The sequence below is a fragment of the Chondrus crispus genome, genomic scaffold, assembly GCF_000350225.1.
Source record: "Chondrus crispus Stackhouse genomic scaffold, scaffold_359, whole genome shotgun sequence".
NCBI classification, from domain to species: Eukaryota; Rhodophyta; class Florideophyceae; order Gigartinales; family Gigartinaceae; genus Chondrus; species Chondrus crispus.
The window spans coordinates 71,609-73,757 of NW_005179254.1; the positions used below are offsets into that span (position 1 = coordinate 71,609).

The 2,149-nt window shown below is 52.5% G+C and overlaps 1 protein-coding gene; it reads left to right on the plus strand.

Annotated features, from left to right (window-relative positions):
• Nucleotides 1-215: 215 nt before the first annotated feature.
• Nucleotides 216-1,217, plus strand: CHC_T00000563001 (hypothetical protein). XM_005718047.1 is given in 2 exon segments: nucleotides 216-656; nucleotides 657-1,217. 1 exon segment carries the CDS (start codon nucleotides 216-218, stop codon nucleotides 654-656), a length of 441 nt encoding a protein of 146 aa, XP_005718104.1. The 3' UTR covers nucleotides 657-1,217.
• The last annotated feature ends 932 nt before the right edge of the window (nucleotides 1,218-2,149 follow it).

The window sequence follows — 2,149 nt, forward strand, 5'->3', positions numbered from 1 at the left end:
TCACAATCACGAGGTTCCCCGAACCTCAGAGACCCTCTCAATAACCCCACGCCCTCTCCCCAGTAGCTTCGTCTCCCACCCACCCCTCCACATCCCGGAAAGCCCCGCCTCAAAATCCCCGTCCTCATACGATATCGAATCCACCCCCGGCCACCGCCCCTCCCCTCCCCCCCCCCGCCCCGGCCTTCCCGCCCCAAGCCACATCTCCTCCCGCCATGTCCCGCCTCCTCTCCCTTCATTTCGCGCCTCCGCCCTCACGCCTCCCGCTGCGGTTGGCCACGTCTCCGCGCCGTCTCCGCGTCTCCCGACCACTCTGCGACACCTCCGCCGCGCATCTCTCGCACACCCTGCGCGCGACCCTGCAGTCGGCCACCGGCTCGCAGCTCGGCATGGGCTCGCTGCTGGGCTTCGCCATCGGCTACTCGGCTAAGCGCGTCGGCCAGCTCCTGCTCGTCATCGCCGGCATGCAAATCGTCGCCGTCCAGCTCATGGCACGCCGCCAATGGCTCGTCGTCGACTGGGATCGCGTCGCCGAAGATCTCGCCCCCAGGATCAAGTCGGATCGCGTCGATTGGATGCTCGACGTAGTTAAGTTTCGCGTCCCCTTCGCCGGTGCGCTTGTCGCAGGGTGCTACGCAGGGTTTAGGTGGACTTGAGTTCCCTGAGTCCCCCTGCCCGAGGAGCATTGGCCGTAAATGCCGTCGTGATTCGCCTGGCATGTGTTCTGCGCTTTTGAAGTGACAATTTTTCACCGCGTCATGGAGTTATGCGATCCATGTGAGGCACATGCCCCAAATTTGTCGACCATCTCGAGTTTCGGGTGAGCAGTGGCATGCATCAGTTGCAAATCGACAACAAGGATCTCCTGCTCGATTCTGGACAAGCCCTACTTATTCCAACCCCATCGCTTCGCATGCGTCTCATCCTCGTCCTGAAACCAAGGAAACAGCTGTGCCACGCAGAAACCAAGTCGAAGTTTCGTCGATGATGATTGCAGTTAAAGCCAGGTTGTCATAATACATCGTCTGAGCTTAGAACAGAACAAGCCCGTTTCAACAAGCCCGTTTCAGCAAGCCCGTTTCTTGTCCTGGGGCCGTCGTTATACTACGTTATGGAGCGTACCCCAAGTGCGATGCCTGAATATCATTACGTGCAGAAAGCAATTCAGCGAAAAGCTTCTAAGATCTGGCACCGTTGTAAACCCACAAATCCCCATGCCCGCGTCCGGCCCGTTTTCTCTTAGACAATATTTATATTTAAGCTCATTATTTTCAGTGCGTCCATGATATCATTTTCTCCACTACAGTACCCAAATTTTCGGCGAGCCTGCGATTCATCGCATTCGCGAAAAGTACTTGCATATGCACTTGACATTGAGTGGAATAGCATACGTCACCACCATGGAACTGATCTTGAGTATCTCCAACGTCCATTTTCTCATTTTGTGTCGTCTGAAAACTCCAGTTTCAGTTGGCATTGGCACCAATATCTGCGACACATCGCAACACTTTCCGTATCTGTTCGAGTCCAGTATTGCCTTCTTAGCGCATATACAAGCATTTGGAATGCGGTTTCAATCTGCGTTTGAAATGACATTATGTTGTGCAATACATTTGAGGCTCTGTCTGTTGATCTTGGGCAGCTACATGGCCGACCCTCCTCCATTCGACGAGGATACTATGTAAAGTCTCCGGCGTTTTCTAATATTTTCTAATTTTGCACGGTAGAGCTGCGTCTTTTGCTCCAACAAGTGGGTTTATATTTTGATGTGTAGGACGACATACTAGGTTGAAAAGTGGTTTCACAAGCGTGATGTGAGAACTGTTCTAAGGGCACTAACATTCTAATTCTTGGGATATGTGAAAAGGTACTGCCGTAGCATTACCTTGAGGTACAGTTTTGGGGCCACACCATTAATGATGGCTCTCAGTGCCATATTCTTGTGTTTTTCGCATCCTACACCTTACTGAGAACTCTTGTGTAGCCTCTCGGCAGATTCAGTTTTCGCTGTTGAGAGACACGGTGCTGAGCCAACTGCGGACCGTACCAGTCGTAATTTTTCCAGGATTACTACTCGTGAGTAACTTGTTCTCAGCTAAAAATGCTCTCAGAACTCAGCGTATCGCCTCATGATACATCTCGCATTACC

Excerpts from the sequence above, each read along its gene's own strand:
- CHC_T00000563001 (XM_005718047.1), top strand. The coding sequence starts at position 216 with ATGTCCCGCCTCCTCTCCCTTCATTTCGCGCCTCCGCCCTCACGCCTC.